Here is a 23,469-nt window from a genome sequence, read left to right as displayed (position 1 = left end):
CAGAACTATCATCCATCTTAAGAGAAAAGGTGGATCTTCCCAGGTCACCAATGAAAACCATGGGAGTGTATCCCATAATGCCCCACAGAGTTCCATGGATCCATGCTCTGATGATAGAAGAACAAGGAGGCACAGCAAGATCTTCATGGTGGCTTCTCAGGCACTGCTTTACTTTCCGCAGGCTGTACTGCTTGTCTCCAGAATCTGTAATAAGAAGAACAGAACTCTTCTTCCATCTTTCCATTGTGGCTAGACCGGGCCACAGCCTGTGGTCAGCTCTTTCCACATGGCTTGTGAAACCAACAGTGGGGGCAGGTTATGATGACTGGTGAAGCGCTCAGGTGACTCATGGTGGGTGGAGAAAAAATCTCTCTGCAGGACTTCAGGACTCCGCAGTCTGAATCAAGAGTTAGAAAGTTCAGAGTGAATAACACCTGTGCTAATTGTGCAGCTGGAGAGAATGAATGTTTAAGGATATAGGTTTTGATGTTTTGGTGGCAGCATTCAACAATAGCTTGACCCTGGTGTTTATGAGGAATATCTGTGAGGTATGAAAGGAAGCACAAAACACTTGAAAAGCAGAAGAAGCTGACGTTAGGCCATTGGCTGTTTTAAAAGAAGCCAAAATGCCTAAAGCTGAGAATGTGGGGAGAAAATGATTTTTAATAGTTGATGTGTTCTCTGAGGAATGAGCTGAGGCATATGTAAATGAAGAATACATATCTATAGAAACATGGATATAAGGAAGGTGACCAAGCATTGACACATGAATAACATCAGTTTGCCAGAGATCATTAGGGAACCCACCGCAAGGGTTAAAGGAGGAAGGGAGAATGGGTGGAGAAAACGGTAAACAAGCAGGATAGCTTTTCACTATGTGTCTAGCTTGCTCTCTCTCTTAATGTGAAACAGGTGGTAAAGTGATTTTTGCTGAGAGATATAAATATACATGTGCAAGCTGAATTTCCTGGAGAGTACCTAGAAGAGAGTCTGCAATGGCATTTGGCTCAGCCATTGAGCTGGGTAGATTTGTGTGAGAGGGAATATAGAATGGTGACGTCCAGGAGTGTATGTATTAAGGCTTGAAGGTCTGAAAACAATTGAAATACGTCATTGGAATCTCTAAGGAGGATAGCCATCTCTAATTGCTTAATAGCATTTATTGCATATGAACTGTCAGAGAAAATATTGAGAGGGCCAGAGACAAAATTTAATGCCTGGAGAATTGCAAAAAGTTCATTAGCTTATGTAGAAATAAAAGGTGTGTTAAACACAAAAGATTGTGACGAATCAGGGAAAAATAGGGAAGCTTTATATTTCTTTATGGCATCCATATACGCGTGAATAGTCTGTGACAAGGGAGAAAGATTTATTATTCTAGGAGCAATCCAAGGCCAGCAAGAAATAGTGGATAGAATTGGAATTTTAGAGTGAGATAATGGCACCAACAGAATAGCGTAGGCAAGAAGCACTTGCCATTTAGGGTCCTGTGAAAGGAGAGTCTCCAGTTGGTTGTTAGTATATATAGTGTCAACAGCATCTGGAAGTGAAGCTGAACATGAAATAACTCTCTTAATTGCTATTTGTAAGAGTCATCCTGATGAAGAAGCATAAGTCAATATCACTTTGTTAGGGTGAAATGGAGGAAAAAAAAACTATTCTAAAATAGAATCATTTTGGTGAAGTAATACAGTAGGATACTTGAGTATGGGAAGAAGAGACAAAGTAGCTGGAAGGGCTGGATCATAACAATAAGATACTGAGTGAAGAACGTTTACAATTTGCTCCAAAACAGCTTTAGTTGCTAGAGTGAGAAAACGGAGAGAATTTAAAGCTGGATCCCCGCCAGAATAAATTATATAAAGACTTTAATTGAGTATTAGTTAATGGCAATCTCCCTTGTAACCACTGGATATCACCCAAGAGCTTTTGAAAGTCGTTGTTCTTATTTGTACCTTCTGAAGTGAAATGAATTCTGGGGACACCCTGAAACCTAAATAGTTAACATTAGTAGTTTTCTGTATTCTGTTAGGAGCAATATATAATTGTACTGCTTCTAAGGCTCCGATTGTGTGTTGTAGCATGTCCTCAGCAGTTGAGGATGTTGGAGCAGTACCAAGAATATCATCCATATAAAAGATTGTTATAGAATCTGGATATTTTGTCCTAATAGGCTTAATAACTTCTGCAACATAGATTGACATAGTGTGGGACTAGTTTTCATGTCCTGTGGCAAAACTGTCCATTGATACCTTTCATAAAGAACTGCAAGATTAGGAGAGGGAACAGAAAAAAGCATTTCGGTCTGTCCTTGGCATAAACAGACCGAGTAAAAACAATCCTGAATATCTATGACCCATACTGGCCAGTGTGAAAGAATCATATTTGGAGATGGGAGTCTGGGCTGTAAAGAACCCATTGTCTCCATTTGATCACTAATTTTCTTAAGATCTGTTAACATTCTCCACTTTCCTAATTTCTTTTTTTAATCACAAATACTGGAGAATTCCAAGGACTGTTGGAGATCTCAATCTGTCCCTATTGTAATTGAATTTGTACTATGTCTCTCAAAGCCAGCAATTTTTCTTTGGTGAGGGGCTATTGCTCTGTCCATATTGGTTAATCTGTTTTCCATCTATTTGGGACAGGAGCAGGCTGGGCTGTAGCCTTTAGGAAAAAACCTTTGTGGTGAGGCAAATCCCTGCCCCATAAATTTACTGGCAGGTAGTCAATAATATAAAGTCTGATTTTCCCTTGATGTCCATTTTATACCCAAGTTAAGAGTTGAGTACTTACGCAAGGTGCTGTGGCAGCATCAATTCCCATCAAGGCAGTATCAGCTGATTGAGAGGGCCATTCTGGTAGCCAAAATATGACAACACTGTTTTATCTGCATCTGTGTCTATAAGACCCTCAAACATTTTTCCATGAATATTTTCAACATTGGATGAGAAGACTGAAATATTACTTTAGACCAGTAAATCTCTGTGCTGCATCTAATCCTTCAGGATCAAATTTCTTTTTTTTTTTAAATAACTTTTTATTGATAGAACCCATGCCAGAGTAATTTTTTTTACAGCATTATCCCTTGCATTCACTTCTGTTCCGATTTTTCCCCTCCCTCCCTCCACCCCCTCCCCTAGATGGCAAGCAGTCCTTTACATGTTGAATAGGTTATAGTATATCCTAGATACAATATATGTGTGCAGAACCGAACAGTTCTCTTGTTGAATAGGGAGAATTGGATTCAGAAGGTATAAATAACCCGGGAAGAAAAACAAAAATGCAGATAGTTCACATTCGTTTCCCAGTGTTCGTTCTTTGGGTGTAGCTGCTTTTGTCCGTCATTTATCAATTGAAACTTAGTTAGGTCTCTTTGTCAAAGAAATCCACTTCCATCAAAATATGTCCTCATACAATATCGCTGTCGAAGTGTATAATGATCTCCTGGTTCTGCTCATTTCACTTAGCATCAGTTCATGTAAGTCTCGCCAGTCCTCTCTGTATTCATCCTGCTGGTCATTTCCCAGAGTTCTTTCTTTGGGTGTAGCTGCTTCTGCCCATCTTTGATCTGAATTAACTCTCTTTATCGAAGAGATCCACTTCCATCAGAATACATCCTCAAACAGTATCGTTGTTGAGGTATATAATGATCTCCTGGTTCTGCTCGTTTCACTCAGCATCAGTTCATGTAAGTCTCGCCAGTCCTCTCTGTATTCATCCTGCTGGTCATTCCTTACAGAACAATAATATTCCATAACGTTCATATACCACAATTTACTCAACCATTCTCCAATTGATGGGCATCCATTCATTTTCCAGCTTCTAGCCACTACAAACAGGGCTGCCACAAACATTTTTTTTGCCAAGTTCTTAAAGCACAAATAGCAATTTGTTGATAAGCCTGCATGTTATAATACAATTGTTTTCCTAACTGACCATATAAACCTGTCCCTGCTAACTGCTCCTGGGTGATATTAATAATGTTGGTTTGATTATTTACTGCCTGAAGTCTGCATTACTCACCAAATGCTGTGGACCAAGCTAGAAAGTCTCCTGGATCCAGGCAGATTTGAGCCAGAGTTCGACAATCATGTGGAGGGGAAAAAAAATTTAATTCTGAACTTGCTCTAAAAGACTCCTTGCATAAATAGATGTGGGTCCATAATCTTTGGAAGAGGCCTTTAACTCTTTAAGAATATTCATGGGCAAAGGAACATAATCCCGTCCAGGCTGTCTTGGATTGTTAGGATTTTGAGTTTCAATGAGAGGGAAATTCTCAAAAAGAGAATCCGCTGGAAGTAAACTTTCCCCTGTGTGGGTCCATACAAGTTTTTGTAGAAGAGTGATAGGCTGCTGTTTTGACTGAAGCTGCTGATCTTGCCCTGAGGCAGAAGCAGAAGACTGTGGCTGTTCTCTCTGGGAAGAATATGGAAATTTTTCTTTCTAAGGATGGCAATCTATTGAAGTCTGTTTGAATTGTAACTGTCTCTGCTAAGGGAGGTACTTTATCAGGATCTGTCTGAGTTTCTGCCGAGGGATACTTAACTTCTCGGAAACAAGTGGGATCAGCCATGCACAATTTAAAAAAAATATTATACAGCTGAAAACAGTAAATGGCACACTTATCTGCCCCTACCTTTTGGTATTGTTCTGTTTATTGCTCTCCCACAACTTTCCATTGTGACAAATCTAAAGTTTCTTCAGCTAGGAAAGAAGGAAAAACCAGCTGAACTAGGTCCAAAAACTCTGTGATTTGCTTTGAAGTGATGATGAGGCCCTTGTCTCTTAGCAGGGTTTTTTAAACCTTTTCAAAAGTGTCTCGGCAAGGTAGCTTAAATACTGCATGCCTCATTGTGTTGAAAATAAATGAAAAGAAAAGAAAATGCAGATTATATTTACCCCTCACTCCTATGTGCTGATGTTCCTGAGTTTGAAGGTCTTCCGGGACTGACCTCTGTGGAACTGACTTGTGTGTCCTCGGCTCCTGGAAATCCCTGAATTATCTCTTGATTATGCTTAATTGTGCCTTAATGCAAGCCCCATGTTGAGTACCAGTCTGTGGAATGCACAGCCCATAAAAATGCCAGAAATCAGACCAGTTGTTCTGGCTCTCACAGAGATCATGAAAGGCAAAAGAAGGAAAGACCAAAAGATACCAGTATTCTACCAAAGTGAAGTAGTAAAAAGAATAGAGTCCTTTATTATCATTAACAGTACCCTTAATTGCTTTCTAACCCCAATGTTGCTAAGGAAACACAAAATGAAAACAAAAAGTAGATAAATCAGTCAGCGTTTGAAGGGACTATGTGAAAGTTAGGTTCAAGAAGAAACTTTAACATTCTCAGACAAACTTTCTCTTCTATCTGGGCAGGTGGCATATCATTTCTGCAGATCCATTCCCATAACATCTTTTGCTCCTGAAGCTTCCCAGCCTCTGCTGGCCAATGAACAGGCTGAAGTGGGGGTTTGTGCCAGGTCAGAATGACATGAATTACTGCAAATTGAGTGCAGATTGAGCAGGCCAGAATGCCTGGGAAAGTACAGCTTGGAAATATAGCAAACTATTCACAGGCTAGGCAGGTATGAGTACATCACCAAGGCAGGTGTGATTACCTGGGAAATCACATTTGCCTTCTTACCTGTTGTGTGGACCCCACAGTCTTGATGGTCCCTGTGTCATAACACTAGAAGAAAAAACAATCTGAACCCTGTGTCTCTGGCAGCCTATCAAACTAAGGACTCCATCATGGCATCCATCATCTGCAGGCATCCCAGCCTTTGCAACTTTTGTAGCTTAGGATTTTTGAGATTCAGAGGCGCCCATAGAGACATAGACATCAACCTCTTTAGCCCAGAAGACTCCTTCCCCAGTTTTCTCCAACAGGAGCAGAATGAACAATGGGTCTGGAAGAAGCTTCGGCTTCAGATTCCTCCACTCTCTAGCAAACAGCTCTGTCTGAGAAATTTGAGCTTACTTGACCATCACTAGCTTTTTGGCCAGGCCTTGTAAAATATCCTCTTGCCCTTCTTTGGAGTGGTGGTGGTGATAGTGGTGGTAAAGGTGATGAAGAAGATTGAGGTCTTGTGATTAAGTACTAAAGATAGAAAATTAATCTTAAAAATTAAATTTCTAATTAAATAATTAATAAAAATTTAAACTTAACCTAGTTGAGATAAATCTCTGCTTTTTCCTTGAAAGAGACCATGGCAGGACACTTATAGTGACCAGGCATTAAAGTTCTTGCCTTGATAATGAAAAGAAATCAAAAACAACAACTATATTACAATGAAAATTTTGACAATTGTGGGGGAAAAAAAGGATAAGGGTGCCCCAACTGGGCTTGTAAACATAACTTCATTCCCTTATCTCCAACCACAACAAAAAAATAATAAAATCTAGTCCAACACAGCTACAGTATTTTCAAGCAAAAAGAAAAATTGTTATTACAAATCCATAATTAGGAATTCCTTTGTTTTTGTTTGTTTCTCCCAAGAGGCTCAAAAAAATTCCTCTTCCTGAGCAGAAATAGTGATATAATCTTTTTCAAATAGTGCATATGTTCATGATTTCTGGAGAACTGTGGTACTTAATATTCTGCATCATTCTTTTACCATTCAGAAGTTTACCCCAGATGTGTGGGAGCAAGCAGATTAGATTCCTGCATCTATTTTTAGTTTTCTGTGTTTTTTATCCACTTGAAAATATGACAAAGTTGGGTGTTTAAAAATACGATTATAATGGGCTTTAACATGTCCTTGCAATGCTCCTTCCATCTCCTGATTGCACATATCCTATCTGAATCTTAAGGACTGCCATAATGGGCTTTCTGATACAGGACACAAATTGTATCTCTGAACAGGGATTCCAACAATAGGACATCAAACCAGCTCTCCAGTCTTTCTCTCTTCTTACCTAATTAATTTTTACCACCCAGAAAACCTTCCTCCTACTTCTCCAAATCAGTATTCGTCCCTCTTTTGGTCACACAATAATTGTATAGTCAGTTTAATTTGCACTGTTAATATGTTGCTTTATAAACGTTTTTCAGTCTTTATACGTATGGATCTCTTATCCTTAACTAGACTGTAAATTTAGAAACAGGAACCAGAACACATCTTTTGTACTTCTTCCATAGTGTCTAGTGAATTGTTCTACACCTAATGTATATTATACTGAATGACAAATTGGCTAATAGTGGATGCCATAGGGGAAAAAAAAACCCAAGTCTCTATGATTGAGGAATTTGTATTCTAGTTAGACTTCATGGTCAAGGCTTATGTCATTCCTTTTGTATTTTGCTTAGAACCTAGTACAGTACTGAGTATTTAGTATATCCATATGATGCTATTTGAGTGGTCTAGATTCCTGGTCCTCTAAAGGTTAGTCACTATAAGAGAGTTATCAAGAATCCCCATTAAATCAGCCGCAGGTTCTAGGAGTGAAAGAATTCACTCATTCCCGAATATTAGTTGCAAAATGAAAGTTTATTGTTAGATAAAAATCAGTTTACCCAGAGACTGACTTCTATAGTGGCAGATCTATGGAAAATAGAGTTTTGCACTGAGAATGCAGTTCTTAGTGGACAGAAAGTCCTGGCAGCTAAGTGAGCCACTGAGGTCCATCTGCAAAGACTTTAGTTGATGGACACTTATTATATTGGTTGTCTTGGGGGGAGTTGGGAAGTCCGAGCTAGGCGGCCCAAGCAAGTCAGAATGGGGGCTGGGACAATCCGAGCAGATCAGAACCAGTGGGGACTGGGAGAGCCTAAGTTGGCTCAGATCCAGTGGGAGCTGGGACAAGCCTGGATCTCCAATAGGAATTCAAAGGGATACTTTTGACCAGGATTTGTGAATCAAAGGCTCTGGCATCCAGGAAAGACAACTTTGTCTGGGGAGGATATGCTTCAGCCAGGAGAGGCTGAAAATCTGAAAGGAATCACAGATCAATAGGAAATAGTTTCTTAAAGGGACCCCAACCTGCTTTACATATTAAATACAGTGATTGAAGATATCCAGACATGAAAGATTTGCAAATACTTTCCTGGCAACAACGCCAGATTAAACAATTCACTTATGAGAAATTCTCAATTAATTTAGCATCGCTGGCTCCAGGTCTCACCTTCTGCAAGAAGCTTTTCCCAGTTTTTTCTATAGTTAGTGCCCTTCCTCTGTGACTATCCCAAAGTCATCTTGTTTGTAAATAGCTGTTTGCATGTTATCACTTTATTTAGATTGTGAGCTCCTAGAAAGCAAGGGCTGTCTTTAGTCTTTTATTGTATATCTAGTGCTTTATCACAATGTAGGCACTCAATAAATGTTAGTTGGCTTAATATATGTGTGTGTATGCATTACATATATGTAATCATATAAACATGCATACAAACATATATACTCACAAAAATGTTAAAAGGGATCTCAGAGATCATCTTGTGCAAGCCTATTGAAGTATGAATTCCCTCTACAAAAGCTGACCAGAGTATCACATAGTTGGGTGTTGAAGGACAAGTCATTTAAGCCTTCAGTGCCCTAGGCAGAGATATCACACATGCAATCCTTAGAACTTCCTAGTGGGCCAGAATCAGAGTACAATACAATTGGGAAATTTTGAACAAAGTAAGTAAAAATATTATGGAATATGGATAATGCTGATATATGGTTTTCTAAGTCAGTATACAGCCACGGGGATCCTCACATATGGATTAGTTTCTCTGGTTTTATTTGAGTTTGACACCACTTCCCTAGGCCCTTTTATAAGACTATGAATTGCAGAGCAGTTGTTGATCTGGATTGTTAGATATTCCCAAATGGAAACTTAATACATTAATAAAATCACAAATCTCAACAAAACCCAAAAATTCTTGGGAAGTTTTTCCTTATATTAAAGTGAAATCTGCATTCAATTTTTATGAGAAAGAGGCAAACAACCACAAAATACTAATACCAGTTTTGAGTTTTTTAAAAGGAGTAGCCAACTCTGTCTATGTAGTCACACACATACACACATTGGGATAAGGGGTTCCTAAAGTATAGTGGGCTGACCTTGACACCCAAAGCTGCTGCCCCTCAGCCCCATGTTTGGAAAGGGGATTTGTTTGAGGAAGACAAACTGAAGAAGACCTTAGGGTATGGCACTAGGCAGCTGCTGGGAGAGAAGGCCTCAGGAGGTATGGACTTATTCAGTCCTGGAATCAAGCCATAGAGCCCAGGGATTTGTAGCTCCAGGGTGGTGAGACCCAACTAACCAATCAACCAGAGCACCTGACTGATCTGGTGACTTCTTTCACCCAGGAAAACTGCTTGTCTCTTTTTCACTCAGTGCGTGTTTTGGGGCTTTTTTCCTTATTCCTTATTCTTAGTGTTTTAAATTTAGATTTATCTATTAGGAAACATTTTGCCAGCAGAAATGCTAAATTGTGATTATATTTAAGGTTTACAAATAAAAGATAAAAAGGAGAGCCCTATTAACTCTAGGAAGACAAAAAGTTCAATTTACACTGAACCTGAATGCTTGAGAACAAATTTGGGATAGTTAAACAAAATGAAGTATTAGGCTATTAAAAGCCTGGTATATACATTTGGGATTCCTATGGCTTTAGACTGAGAGCTAGTCAGGACAGGGGGCACAAGGGAGCAAAACTAGAGAACAAATTGGGTACTTTTTTTTGGGGGGGGGCCTTGGAAGGCAAGTCACACCCCTAAAGGAAGTAAATTGCTAATAAAGTTTTCTTCCCCTAGTTCTCCTTCAGAAGAGAGGAAGAATCATGGAAGCAAGCTCAGTGGGGCTTCTGTCTCAGTCGATAATTGTCTGCCCAACCTATCCAGCTCCCCATTGCCATCTGCTGCCTATATTTATACATAATCAAAAAGTATTATGAGTCTTCTATGAGTGTAGTTTTTATTACAGTTGCAAAGGGCTTGTTTGCTGGGCCACAGGGTACAGAGGGAAAAAGAGAAAGCAGAAAATAAATGTAGTCTACAGGTCAACAAAATGATAAAAATATCAGAGCAATGTTCTTTTCTCTGATTATTTGGAAAATCAACTGAGGGTAATTTATAATTAAGGATAAAAATAAAGGCCCAGGCCTAAGGGACATGGAGAAAGAATCAGTATTTAGTGAGGCTTGAATGTTAATTTTCCTCCTTTCCCATTTAATGGGAAGGAGTCCAGAAGACTGACAACTGCTGGGAGATATGAGGGAAGATGAAAAAACCTAGTTCATGATTTGTAAGTTAGTGGAAAGTCCAAATAGAGATGTTGAGTAGGGAACTATACTACTATTTTTTTGGTCTGATTATGCAGGGTTTGTATTATAGAGGGAATAAAAAGTTAGGATGTTACAAGTGTGATCTACTTAGCTGTTTCTATCATCTTTATAATTTGAATAGATATCCATTATTAGTTTCTTAGGAGGTCAATGTGGAAATGATATAAATGCTGCTCCCCTGCCTTTAAAAAGATTTTTTTAGGTTATATATGTACATTAATTTTTTAAAATTATTTTTTTATTTACAATAACAAAAAATAAATTTTTTATTTACAAAACATATGCATGGATAATTTTTTCAACATTGATCCTTGCAAAACCTTTTGTTCCAAATTTTCTCCTCCTTTCCCCCACTTCCTCCCCTAGCTGGCAGGTAGTCCAATACATGTTAAATATGTTAAAATACATGTTAAAAACAGTATGTGTATACATATTTATACAGTTATCTTGCTGCACAAGAAAAATCAGATCAAGAAGGAAGAAAAAGAAAAACAGGAAAAAAAAACAAAATGCAAGCAAATAACAACAGAGAGAATGAGAATGCTATGTTGTTTTTCACACTCTGTTCCCACGGTTCTGTCTCTGGGTATAGATGGCTCTCTTCATCACTGAACAAGTGGAACTGGTTTGAATCCTCTCATTGTTGAAGAGGGCCACGTCCATCAGAATCGATCATCGTATAATCTTGTTGTTGCCATGTATAACGATCTCCTGGTTCTGCTCATTTCACTCAGTATCAGTTCATGTAAGTCTCTCCAGGCCTTTCTGAAATCATCCCACTGGTTGTTTCTTACAGAACAATAATATTCCATAACATTCATATGCCATAACTTATTCAGCCATTCCCCAATTGATAGGCCTCCATTCATTTTCCAGTTTCTAGACACTACAAAAAGGGCTGCCACAAACATTTTTGCACATGTGGGTCCCTTTTTCTCCTTTAAGATCTCTTTGGGATATAACCCCAGTAGTAACACTGCTGGGTCAAACTGTATGCACAGTTTGATAACTTTTTGAGCATATGTATGTTCTTTATTTTAAAAAAAATTTCCATATAATTCATGTTGGGATAGAAAAATAAAAATAAAAGGGGAAAACCACAAGAAATAATAAAAAAAAAAAACAAGAACAAAAGGTGAAAATAGTATGTTTTTGTTATGTCCTGCTTTCTAGAGCTTCCAAGTTGAGGTGACAAAATATACCTTTGCTTTCTAGAGCCCCCACACCAGGGTGATTAAAATATCCTGCTTTCTAGACCCTCAAGTTGGGGTGACAGAATATACCATTACTTTCTAGAGCCCCCATGCAGGGTTGATTAAAATATCCCTTCCTAGTGGAGAAGTGAGGAGGCAGGACTCCCCAAAATGGAATCCATTTATTTCAAGGGCTTTCCCCTTTTTTATAATGTAACAAAAGCAACACTGTGCAAGTGGGACTACACAACTTGCTATGTAGTTTGCCACCTGATATCACTCTTCTACCTGGTATCACTCTGCTTCAATCCCAACACAGTGTTGTCACCGACCCTTGACTTCTCAGGAAGCCTGAGAGCCCTTAGGAGAGATAGGGAGCTGAACCAGACATTGTTAGCAAGTTCCCTCTGGGCTGAAGGGTTTTATACCTTACTCAGAGTTTTCCCACTGACTGTGACCCTCTACATGCTTTGATCTACATTCACTCTCCAGTTATTTATCTGGATGTGGATGGCACTTTGCATCTAAAGTTTCCTGTAACTGGCTTGGATCATTGAATTGCTGAGAAGAGTTAAGTCTATCCTAGTTGATCATCACATAATCTTGCTGTTTCTGCGTAGGATTTTCCCCCCTTCATTTTCCTGATTCTGCTTGCTTCACTTAGCATCAGTTCATGTAAACTCTCATGTAAGTCTTTCCAGGCTTTTCTGAAATCAGCCTGCTCCTTGTTTCTTATTGAACATTAATCTTCTATTATTTTCACATACCATAACTTATTCAGTCATTCCCCATTTGATGGGCATTCACTTATTTTCCAATTCTTTGCCACTACAAAAAGAGCTGCTACAAACATTTTTTGCATTCATGGGTCCTTTTCCCTCTTTTATGATGTCTTTGAGATAAGACACCCAGTAGTGACATTATGCGATCAAAGAGCATGCACAATTTTATAGTTCTTTGGCCTTTTCTTGCTCTCCAGAATGATTAGATCAGTTTTTTCTTTTCTTTTCTTGATAATAATAGTTTTTTATTTTTTCAAAATGCATGCAAAGATAGTTTTTAACATCCACCCTTGCAAAAGCTTGTGTTCCAAATTTTTCTCCATTCCTCCCAAGTAATCCAATATAGGTTACATATATGCAATTTTTCTAAACATATTTCCGCATATATCATGCTGCACAAGAAAAATCAGATCAAAAGGGGAAAAAATGAGAAAGAAACAACAACAACAACAAAGGTGAAAATACTATGTTATGATCCACTTTCAGTGTCTACAATCCTCTCTTTGGATGCAGATGATCCTTTCCATCATAAATCTATTGGAATTGCCTTGAATAGCCTCTTTGATGAAGAATAGCCTTAATTTGCCAAGTTATCTGTGGCAAGTATTTTTTCAGGCATGGGCCTGAAATTTAATCTGTGGTTGCTTTCCCTGTAAATTCTCTTGACAAAAGCTGCTTGGTTAGGCTGGAACAGTAAGTCGTAGGGGAAGGAAAGGGACAAAAATTTAGTGCCTGCCACATCGTAGCTAACACTTTCACAAATATTGTCTTATTTGATCCTCAAAACACCTTGCAAGATAGGTGCTATTGATATCTTTTTTACAGTTAAAAAACTGAGGCAAATAGCAGTGAAGTGACTTACTAATCACTAGTAAATGTCTAAGGCAGAATTTGAACTCAGGTCTCCTGACCTCAGGCCATTGTGTATTCATTGTACTATATAATTACTTCAAAGTCATATTAATTTGTCCTTCAGTGGTACCTAGAGTGTTATCCTCTTCCTATACTTTGTGCTGCTCATTCACCTTTATTTTGGGTTTAAGAAGTAGCAAAGATGGAAGGTGTGTGGGTAGATTAAAATTCTTTTCTTTGAGAAATTAATCAACTCACATGACTACATCACTGAGAGATTTTATAGATTAATTCCATGATTTATTCCACATAAATGTAAATTAGGATTGAATCTAGCATCAGATCTTCCCAATTTTGATTAAAAACCTGCTAAGTGCCAAAATAACTGTCTCACTATTTGGTGAAATACTTAATCTCCAAAATAGTTTATGGATTTTTATTCATAGGCAATGCTTCAGATACTTTACAAGAAGCTGAACTACATTATATTCCCCGGAGCACCTGTAATAAAAGGGAAAGTTATGGAGGACGAGTTGTTAAGACTTCATTTTGTGCAGGTGAAGAAGATGGAATTGTTGATACTTGCCTGGTAAGGCTCAACAGTTTTTCTTGAAAATATAATTTAATGCTGTACTTAACTGTGCAATCCTTGTATCAGACATAAAAGATCCTTTGGTCAACTTTTCCCTTATTGCCTTCATTGGAGTAGAATCTGTGAGAATAAATACTGGTTCCTTTTGCAAGCTTATAAGGCTTAAAATAAAATCTTTTTGTTTTAAAATTAAGAAATATATAATTAAAACTGTTGCCTCCAAAATTACTGATGCTTTCTTAATTACCAAATCTTATGACCCTTTATTTATTATTCTCATCCTTGACCTCTATAGAATTTAACACTATTGACCACCCTCTCTTGCTGGATTTCTCCTTTCTGGGCTTTTGTGACACTTCTCTTCTACCTATATCTGATTTCCTCTTGTCAGCTTCCTTTGTTGGATCATCACTCATGCCATATCCTGATCTGTGAATGCATGTTAAGGCCCAACTTGGGCAATCTGCTTTTCTTTCACAATTACTCTCACTTGGTGATCTCATACACTCCCATCATTGTAATTTTGTCATCTCATTCATATACATAATTCCCAGATCTTTCTCTCTAAACTTTTTCCTAAACTCTAGTCCTTCATAAACTAAATTTGTATATCCAGTCCAAGTCTCTGCTAAACTTAAATAGTGCATTTTCAATTGCTTATTAAAGATGCCAAACTAGATATTTTGCAGGCACTTCAAACTCAGCAGGCCCCAAACTGAACTCTCATCCTTTCCCCAAAACCCTCAAAGCCATGATTTAGAATTGCATAGAACTATAAGCTGAATTATCTAGCCAAACTCTCTCATTTTACAGATGACAAAACAAAGGCCTAGAGAGGTTAAGTGATAGCGCCAAGATTTGGATCTAGGTCTTTTGACACTAGATCCAATACTGTCTGCCACTGCATCATTGTGTCACTTCAAAATTCAATTCGTTGCCAAATCTTCCTTCTATTTCTACAATGTTTTCATTTCTCTCCCTTTCTCTCCATTCATGTGGCCACCATTTTAGTTTAGACCCTTACCACTTGAACTGTGTCAATAGCTTCCTAATTTGTCTCACTGCCTCAGGTCTCCTTCTTCTTCAGTCAATCTGCATACCACTGCCAAAATTATTTTACTAAGGCCATGTCTTATCACTCCTTACTAGGCTTCAATAATTTTCTATTAGCTTGAGCTTAAATTTGGAAATGACAAGATTGTTTTGGTCCAGACCTAATTCAGACTAATAGTACCTATGTTGTAATGAAATGAAATGTTCATAAGTGATCCAGTAGTTCAAAAAAGGAGATTTACTTAGGCATAACAGAGGAATAATATTTAACAAGAATATGGCCAATGACAAGAATTGGAATATTGCTTCTAATGTACCTCATTGGTATTAAGGTATTAGACTTTTTTTTGACATGAATGTACATGTTAATAAAAATAATTTTCAAAATAAAACAGAAAATCTCATTTTTATCATATCTTGAGTACATTTTAATAGCTTTTTCCCCCTCTTAGTTAAAATATGTCCTTCCTTCCCACCTCCCTTCTTCAATCCTTCATGTTAGTGCCAGGTAACTCAACTAGCAAAAACAAAGCAGAAGGAGATTCAATATGTGCAGCTTGGGTAATGTCCATTTTTGGAAGTTATTCACAAAAAATGTTAAAGACCATGCCTAAGTGTAAAGGGGCAGGTTGATTCTCCTTGAGCCCCCACAGCTGTGAGTCATGACATCTTTGAAGAAACTGCAGATCAGCCTTTACTGGCTCAGATGTTGCTTGTGAATTGGGAATGAAATAAATCGGGAGAGAAGAGGGAAGAGGAGAGAGGTCAGAGAATTCAACTGCCTCTCAGTCTCCTTGTATTGTTATCATCCTCTCACATAAAGGGATCTATTCTACTGGTCAGAAGTAGATCCCCAGCAGCCACTAGCAGGTGGCTCTCTTAACACTCAGCAGCCACTAGCAGGTTGTGCCCATAATAAAAGAAGAAACACTCTTTTTAATGAAGAAATTAGAGTTGCCATCTTTCAGTCAGGAGTGGGCAAGGACTGTTGGATGTTTTGCTTTTGCTGCTGGAAAAGTACGCATTTTTATCTGGTTTCATGTTGAGATGTAACTTTTCATATCTGAGTTTTGAGTGTCCAAAAGAAAATTGTCCATTTAAACAGTTTTTCTATCTTATTTTATTCTTGACCCAGGAGATCATTAGATTCTTTGCTTTTCCTCTATCTCCATGGGAGGGGGTAGAAGGATTCCCTGTCCCCAGAACAGCATGGACAACCACCCATTGGAGGTGGGTTTGTTAATGATCGAGGGTAGAGTGGATGGAGGGTTCTTGAATTCCCTTCATCCACAGAATGAAAACCAGATCTTCCAAAGGAGAGGATGGGGCAAAAGAAAGGTCCCTTAGAATTCACTTCCTGCTATGTTGGAGAACCATTCCCTGTTTTACATCCTTATCCTGCTTCAAACTAATACCTTTGGTCCCATTTCTGGGAGCCTCAGTGGGCTGGGATTGAAAGAGCCAAGACAGCAGGAACTAGCCTGAATGTTTGTTTCACCTATCATAAGGTCAGAGAAAAAGCCTCTCTCAGTTGATGGTTGTCCCAAAGCGTATTCAGCTTCCAAGTAACAAATGCCTTAAATGAATTCAGGGCTACAGGAGCCCTTTTCTTTCTGTGCCTGATAGACAGCACTAAATGAGGTAAAGAAAAACTAAGATGGAAAGCTAGAAAACAATATAAAAGATATAACAGCTCCTGGAAGAGTGACTGAATTTGGAATAACAAAGTCCAGAATTTCCCCAAGGACTGAATTATAGCTCTCAAAAATTTTGTCTATGATAAATCATTACCACTAGGGAAACTGAGGGTCAGAGAGGGGAACTGACTTGCCTATGGTAAAATCAATAGCTTTGACAGCTCTAGAAATGACTTCTATTTTTATAAATTTAACTCAGCTTTCTCTATATTTGAGAAATGAAGCCTTTATCACAGAAACTTTGTGGTAAAAGCATTCCTTATCAACAGATAGGCCTGACTCAGACACCCAAATCTCCACACTATCTGGGAGGTAAAAATTCCTGTGACGGGAGCTGAGGCTATCTTCTAACCCAGCTAGGTGTAGGACTCTGCTTGCTGTTTCAACAGGGCTACTCTGGAGGTATTTACATTTTAGTCAGGAAAAACTTTGTCCTGGTATCTTTCTTGGATCTTCTCAAATTGTCCTAGGAAAGTCACTGTTCTGCCCCAATTCTTGTTTATTCATTCCTTTAAATAATAGATACTATATCTTGTGTGATCCTGACTATAACTTCATGTATATTTACATTTTTTTCTGTTTTTTTTTTTAGGCTTTTGTTGTGTGTTCTATGAGATATTTTACATTTTCTTCAGAGTTTTTAGGCTTTTTTCTTCTTTTTTTTCCTTTTATTGTGGAGTTTTTTGTTTGTTTTATAAAATATGCATATATATGTCACAGAATCATTAATTTTCACTTGATCAATTCTAATTTGCAAGGAATTATTTTCTTGAATGAAGTTTTATAGTTCTTTTACTATTTAGTCCATTTTGATTTTTAAGAAGTTATTTTCTTCAGTATTTTTGTTCTTCTTTTTCGACAATATTAAGTCTCCTCTCATAATTTTGTTGTATAGCTCTTATTTCTTTTCCATATTTTTCATGTACCTACCATATTTGATTTAAAATTTTTTTTCTTTAAAAAACCTGTCATAACTCTTTTTAAAAAAACTCTTTTAGAAATTTTTATTGGGCTTGTGTTCATATTTAATTTTTCTTTGAGGCATCACTTACAGATGTTTTAAGTTATTGTCTTATTCTTTGTTTATGTCTTTCCTGTCACCATAATTGCTTTTTATGGTCACGATCTTTTTTTTAGCTTGCTCATTTTCCCAGCCTGTTTCTTGACTTTTTAATTTTGTGTTAGAATTCATTTCTGCTCACCTGGGGAGAAGAGGAGGTTAGGGAATGATTGGTCTGAGCCTTTCTTTTCCTTCTGCTGGATTCACAGTTCAGTCTGGAGGGCCTGCAAGTTTTGCATGCTTCCTGCATGGTGGGATCTGAGGCTTGATCAACATCCTCTCGTTTTGCACCCTGCAGATTTCTTGACTTGGTTTTGCTCTATTGGCTTGTATGTGGTTGAGTTTTTATAGACTACAACTGAACTTAGTCATGGGGTTAGCCCACTGGATGGTTCTTCTGGTTCAGAGCGATTGAACAACCATGTGGGGTTAAAAGTTGGAAGCGAGCCTCAATTTTGCTCTTAGGCTCACAGTTATGTTTCAGCAACTCGTTCCATACACAGATAGGACCCTTGACCCTCACAATGGTGGCCACTCTTCTCCACCTTGAAACTGGGCAACAGGGGACAGAGTTGTCAAGTATCACCCATTCCCCCTCCCAATGCTGACACCGGTGTCTCCTGGCATTTCTTTCTTGCTGGGTGTCTGATCCCTTTATCTTGGCTGCTGGGCTTCTAATGCTGCTTCCATTGCTGCAGCCCACTGCTGGTTCCAGGTGCTGCTGCTGCTACTGCATTGCCCTCCTGGCAAGTCCCCAACCCAGTATCTGCAGACCTCCTTTGCTATCTTTCGAAGCTGCTCTGTGCTGGAACACTGCAGCTCAGCATTCAGTTTGGCATGTGGAGAACATTGTGAGGCAGGTTGAGAATGCTCAGCACTCTGCCATATTGACACATATTGACGCTAGAGGGCAGGAACTCTAAAAAGGTGCACTGGAACTAGGTCAGCTGGTGCTTATAGTTAAGTGCCTATTCAGTGTGAGATAATGGTTCTCTCTGGTGATGTAATGTTTTCAGTGCTCTGTGTGGTATAGAGATGTAATTGTACTGAAGTATTTAAGGGCTAGTACAATTGGGAATGGTCTCTCAGCCACAGACACAAGAAAAGAGGCCAGATTCCAAACTCTTTGACTAGCCATATGGCAGCTCTCCTGCCTCCTTCACTCCTCCACTAAAACCAAGGACTCGGCTTAAAATGAGGTCCTCCAGAGAGCTAGTCCCGACATTACACCTCTCCCAACCATTCTTCCTGGCTTAGTAAGGCAGAGGCTTTGAAAGAAGGAGCAAATAATACTAAGGAGAATTATTAATAACAACAGCTGGTATTTATAGATCATTATATGGTTGCAAAGCACTTTACAAATCACTCATTTGATCCTCACAGAGCATCTACCAGTGAGATAGGTCCTATTTTTGTCCCCATTTTATAGATGAGGAAACTAAGGAAACAGAGGATAAAAGCTAGAAAAGGTCTTGATTTGAACTTGGATCTGCTGACTCCATGTATAGACCTCTATATACTATTCAATCTAGCTGCTTCTACCTTCAAAGAATTTACATTCTGTGTAAGGTGGGAAGATAGAATGGGGCAAATATGTAAACAGATAAGTAAGTACAAGATAATTTAAGGAGAAGAGAGAACTAACAAGGAGGGGAGTTAGGGAAGTTGCTTGTAGAAGGTGATGCCTGAGGAAGCTAAGAAGTCTAAAGACAAATCCTTGAACAACAAATCTACTGGCACTGGAGGGACTCCAACATTGGGAGATTCTGACTTCTAAAGAGAGATGCCAGACTGCTTCTTTGATCCGCTGCCTCATTATGTCTCTGCTCTAGAGGAGAACCCAGGGACTCTCTCAAATAAAATCTGCATTTGGTTTGTACCTAAGGTTTCCTCAAAAGGAATTGAGTCCCTTTAGAAAGCTACTAATTGGCTAAATTACTAATTGACAAATATTTAAAACATGCTACGAAAACCATCACTCCTATTATACTATAGAGAGATTGACACTTAAACATTTTGTGATACTTCCATATAGGCATTTCATCTCCACTCTGGCTTTGTTCTGTCTGAAGAACTTCATTCATTCTACTTTTGGTGGTCATCTTTTCTGCCAGTCACCTCAGTGAAAAATGGACCTTTTAAGTTCATGAGGCTGGAAAGATCTATCCCAGGGCATCACTTAGTCATGTGTGCCCAGAGAAAGAAACTCAAAGCAGAGGAGGTAGTTAGGATTTTGAAAATCAGGCTTACCTAGTAAATCACATGCTTAAACTCTCTCACAAAGTACCCTAGAACTGTGACCTAGAAATATTAAGAATAGGAAATAAGAAATATACACAAACACAAAAACAAGAACTTATTAGGAAAAAAATCATTGATCCCAAAGTCAAACTTAGACGATTCAATCAAGAGAGAAATCTACATTATATCTTAGCCATATTAATATTGTTTTAGATGCATGTCTCCACATATGTGTTTTTCACCTATCTCATTTGGGGTATTCCACAATATTTCTCTCATCAGTGCAACTTGACAATCATCTGTTAAATATCTATTATGTCCAATATACCATAAAAAAGTAGGTTATTAGGGATGTTTGGATCTTTGCTCTAGGACAGGAAAGTTAGAGTTACTAATAGTACATAAACTTGCTTGTTCCAGTGTTTCTTCACTCCCTTGTTGGTGATGATGATTATATTATCTTGGATGTGTTTCCTCTCCTTTAAGCAGCTTAAACCTCATGCTATCTTAGCCTCCCAGTTGCTTCCCAAGTAAACTTACCCTTCTTCTGACACTGATGGTGACCCAAACTACAGTTTCTTCTTCTCTAAACTTAAGCGGGTAACAATGATTTTTTTCTTACATTTTTTGGCGGATGGTGATGAGACAATCAGAATTAGGTAACTTGCCCATAGTCACATAGCTAAGAAGTATTAAGTGTCTGAGACTGTTCTAATGAGTAAACAAGAATCACTTAATGTTAGATGTTTTTAACCAAAAACATGATGGAAAATTTAGGTCCCCTAGTGCCAATGCAAATTGAAGGTGGCCCCTCTATTGGGGTGGGAGAATTGAACTTAATAGACATGAACATTTAGAAGCTAAGAGTAAATTGAAAATATATAATCTACATATATTCAAAATATATATAAATTATTGATAAATAGGTATGACCACAGATCTTTAGCCTCTATATTCCAGTATATCCTCACTATTAATTGAAGTTACTTTGTTGTTCTGTAACTTAAAAGATACTCAAATAACCATTGTTTTGTGTATGTTTGTGTTTGTTTCTATAGGGTGACAGTGGTGGGCCTTTAATGTGTTACCTTCCAGATGCCGGCAAATTTTATTTAATGGGAATTACCAGTTTTGGACATGGTTGTGGCCGAAAAAATTACCCTGGTGTTTATGTCCAGGTGCAATTCTTCAAAAACTGGGTGATAAACGAAGTGCTTCAGGCAGCATCTGCAGACAGAAATAAGACAAATATTAGACAGGGGCAGATCCTTTTTATTGTAGTCTTTTTCAGTTTACTAGTGGCCACATAAATTGGCACTAAGACCATAACTTTTTTTTTGTAACTTGCCCTTTTTCATATACTCATCTTGCCCCAAATGCTAATTAATTTTTTATGGGAAAACTGACCTCTTTGAAGTTCTCATATCAACATTTCTTGCTGATATCAAAGAGTTATGATGCTTTGGATATGTAGTTCTAAAATTAGATATGAAACCACAGACTTTTCCCTGAATAGTGCTAATGATATAACTTGATTATGTAATAGTATACTTTATTTGTAGTACTTTTCTCAGGGTTTATAAACAAATATACACTTAGGTAAACTTTATTATGCAAATATTTATGTAAATAAAAGGAACTCAAACATAAATTATAGTTGGTTATTTATTAAATTCAGTGTGGTGTATTGGATAGTGTGATAAATCTGAAGTCAGGAAGACCTGAATCAAATTCTGTCGCTGAAAAGGCTCTGTAGGCATGAACAAGTAAGTCACAGTCTTTCTGTGTTTCTTTGTCTGAAAAGTAAATAAATTTTAGAAAATTATTAAATGTTATTATATGCCAGCTACTAGCATATAGTATTGCATATTTCCTACTAAGATTATTATAATAAGATACTTCTTCCTGCTCTCTCTAAAAAGGGAATTAACACATATAGTAGGGGAGTGGAGTTGAGACCAGAAGTGAATATTTTAGTAGTATTGATTAGATTACTGTTTGGTGTGTGTATGTAAGTGTGTACAGTATAAAAGGACAGCATGTCATGAAAATGGTCAGGATAATTGGGTCTAGAATACAATGCTCACTAGTCAGAAGCTCAGGGGTCCTGAGTGGGAGTTTGCTGTGCCTGCTCAGAGGTATAAGCTAGAACACAAGAACATGAAGTTTAATAGGTGCTTTCTTAGCAGCTCAATTTCCTTTAGAACTGTGGCTTTCCTTATTGAACTTATCGAATGACTACCCTGACTGCTCAGTAACTTCTGTAGTTCTTTTTTACCGACTATAGGAAATCTGTCTCTGTCCTTCTTCTTCTCTTTCTGACTCCAATGCAGTCTCATCTCAATTAAATATGTGGCTTGTGAGCCTCCAGTCAGATTGCTCTGCCACCTTCAATCTGGATTTATAAATCCTCAATAATCAAAATGTTTATTTTCTGGGTTTAATTCTCTCTGCTTTCCCATTTTCACAGTATCATTCAAGAAAGTAGTATTGGCACAGACTCAAAACAGCTGTCTGGATTTTAATATAGTGTCATATGAAGAAGACAAAACAATAATACTGCTTAAAAAGTTAACAGTTCTACTGTTTGGTTCTGCAAATATGTATTATATCTAGGATATACTGCAACATATTTAACATATATAGGATTGCTTGCTATCTTGGGGGGGGGAGGTGGAGGGAGGGAGGGGAAAAAAATGAAACATAAGCGAGTGCAAGGGATAATGTTGTAAAAAATCACCCTGGCATGGATTCTGTCAATACAAAGTTATTATTAAATAAAATTAAAAAAAAAAGTTAACAGTTCTAATGCAGGTGTATAGTTTACAGTTAAAAATGGGGTAGGGAGAAAAACAGCATGACTGGCTTCCCCTTTATCATATGCTCCTTTGGGGAATGGGCCAAAGAAAGTTGTTATATGAGCAGATAAAAGAGGAATGGGTCTCCAGTCCCACAAGTACACGGGGAAGGAAGACTCCCCAAAGTCTTCCCTTTCAGTGGAATGTCTCTGGCTATTCAATCTTCCTTTTGCTACTGGGGTCATGGAGCAGTGTGTTGGCCAGAATGTGGCTCAGTCCTCTGAGGGAAAAATTCAATTTATGGATCCTTATGGTTTGCTATCTTTACTCTTATGATCTCTCTTTTTGCTTGGGGGTAGAACTTAGTTATTTTTCCCAAAGCAAGCATAAACCTAGAAGTTTAATTCAGACTATTGCCTGTGTCTTTCTGGTTCCCAGATTGTCAACATACTCACTAATCTCTGAAAAGAGAGCTATAAAAAATTTATAATAAACAGCAGTTTCTTTTGCTGCCATGTTTCTCTGTTGCCAAGGAGATCAAGTTTTTAGTGGGTGAGGTTGTTTCTGGATTATTTTGGCCTCTCCATTTTGATGCCTACTTTACATGTGTTAAATTTATCTAAGACCTATGTCTCTACTTTGATTTATTTCCAAATTTTCAGAGTCAGCAACTCATTTCAATAGATTTGTAATTATAATAATTGCAAGCAGTGTCTTCTCAGTACTATCCTTTTCTTCTAATTCGATGTTGACTTTAACTTTTGTGTTGATTGATTTAGACAACAAATTCAGAAATAATTGTGATATCAATAAATCAGTTATTTACTATATTGAGTTGTAACCAGTTATATTTTTGGTAAGATTGTTCACTACTCAACATGCCTAATGTTTTCCAGTTATTTTCTTGAAGAAATTATTCTTAATATATAAGTA

At 37.8% G+C, this 23,469-nt stretch overlaps 1 protein-coding gene across 1 annotated transcript in view; it reads left to right on the top strand.

The window, feature by feature from the left end:
- Positions 1-21,244, top strand: part of LOC127539468 (transmembrane protease serine 12-like) — a 43,037-nt gene extending 21,793 nt beyond the window's left edge. The window contains exons 4-5 of the mRNA XM_051963699.1: positions 13,542-13,684; positions 20,797-21,244. Coding sequence (XP_051819659.1) covers positions 13,542-13,684; positions 20,797-21,048 — 395 coding nt within the window. The 3' untranslated portion in view covers positions 21,049-21,244. The remainder of the gene's footprint in view (positions 1-13,541; positions 13,685-20,796) is intronic.
- The last annotated feature ends 2,225 nt before the right edge of the window (positions 21,245-23,469 follow it).

This window comes from Antechinus flavipes, chromosome 5, assembly GCF_016432865.1.
Source record: "Antechinus flavipes isolate AdamAnt ecotype Samford, QLD, Australia chromosome 5, AdamAnt_v2, whole genome shotgun sequence".
Taxonomy (NCBI): Eukaryota; Metazoa; Chordata; class Mammalia; order Dasyuromorphia; family Dasyuridae; genus Antechinus; species Antechinus flavipes.
Note: the sequence above shows the minus strand (reverse complement) of the source record. Positions and strands in the feature narration are given on the sequence as shown.